A 268-nucleotide genomic window follows, 5' to 3' on the forward strand; every position below is an offset into this window, starting at 1 on the left:
CGTGGGGCCGGCTGGGACCCCCACACCCACCCCGGGGGACGTCCCGACCCCATAAAAAAGCGGGAGTCGCCGCCGCTGGCTACCGCTGCCCCCCGCTATGAAGCTCACCTGGGACATCAACGACCCTAAACTGCCTCAGGTACCGGGGATGGGGATGCGGTAGAAAAATCTCCGGCCGGTTATAACGCGGGGCCAGGTGGCTTGGATAGAGGGGAGGCAAAAAACCAATACCTTCTCTCTGAGCAAAGCTTCGTTTTGTGGCTGGGTT

At 61.6% G+C, this 268-nt stretch overlaps 1 protein-coding gene across 1 annotated transcript in view; it reads left to right on the forward strand.

Annotated features, from left to right (window-relative positions):
- The first annotated feature begins 97 nt into the window (after positions 1-97).
- The window catches only part of GCM2 (glial cells missing homolog 2 (Drosophila)), a 4,917-nt gene continuing 4,746 nt past the window's right edge, over positions 98-268 (forward strand). The window contains exon 1 of the mRNA XM_010293971.1: positions 98-139. Coding sequence (XP_010292273.1) covers positions 98-139 — 42 coding nt within the window. The remainder of the gene's footprint in view (positions 140-268) is intronic.

This window comes from Phaethon lepturus, unplaced genomic scaffold (genome assembly GCF_000687285.1).
Source record: "Phaethon lepturus isolate BGI_N335 unplaced genomic scaffold, ASM68728v1 scaffold13909, whole genome shotgun sequence".
Lineage (NCBI taxonomy): Eukaryota > Metazoa > Chordata > Aves > Phaethontiformes > Phaethontidae > Phaethon > Phaethon lepturus.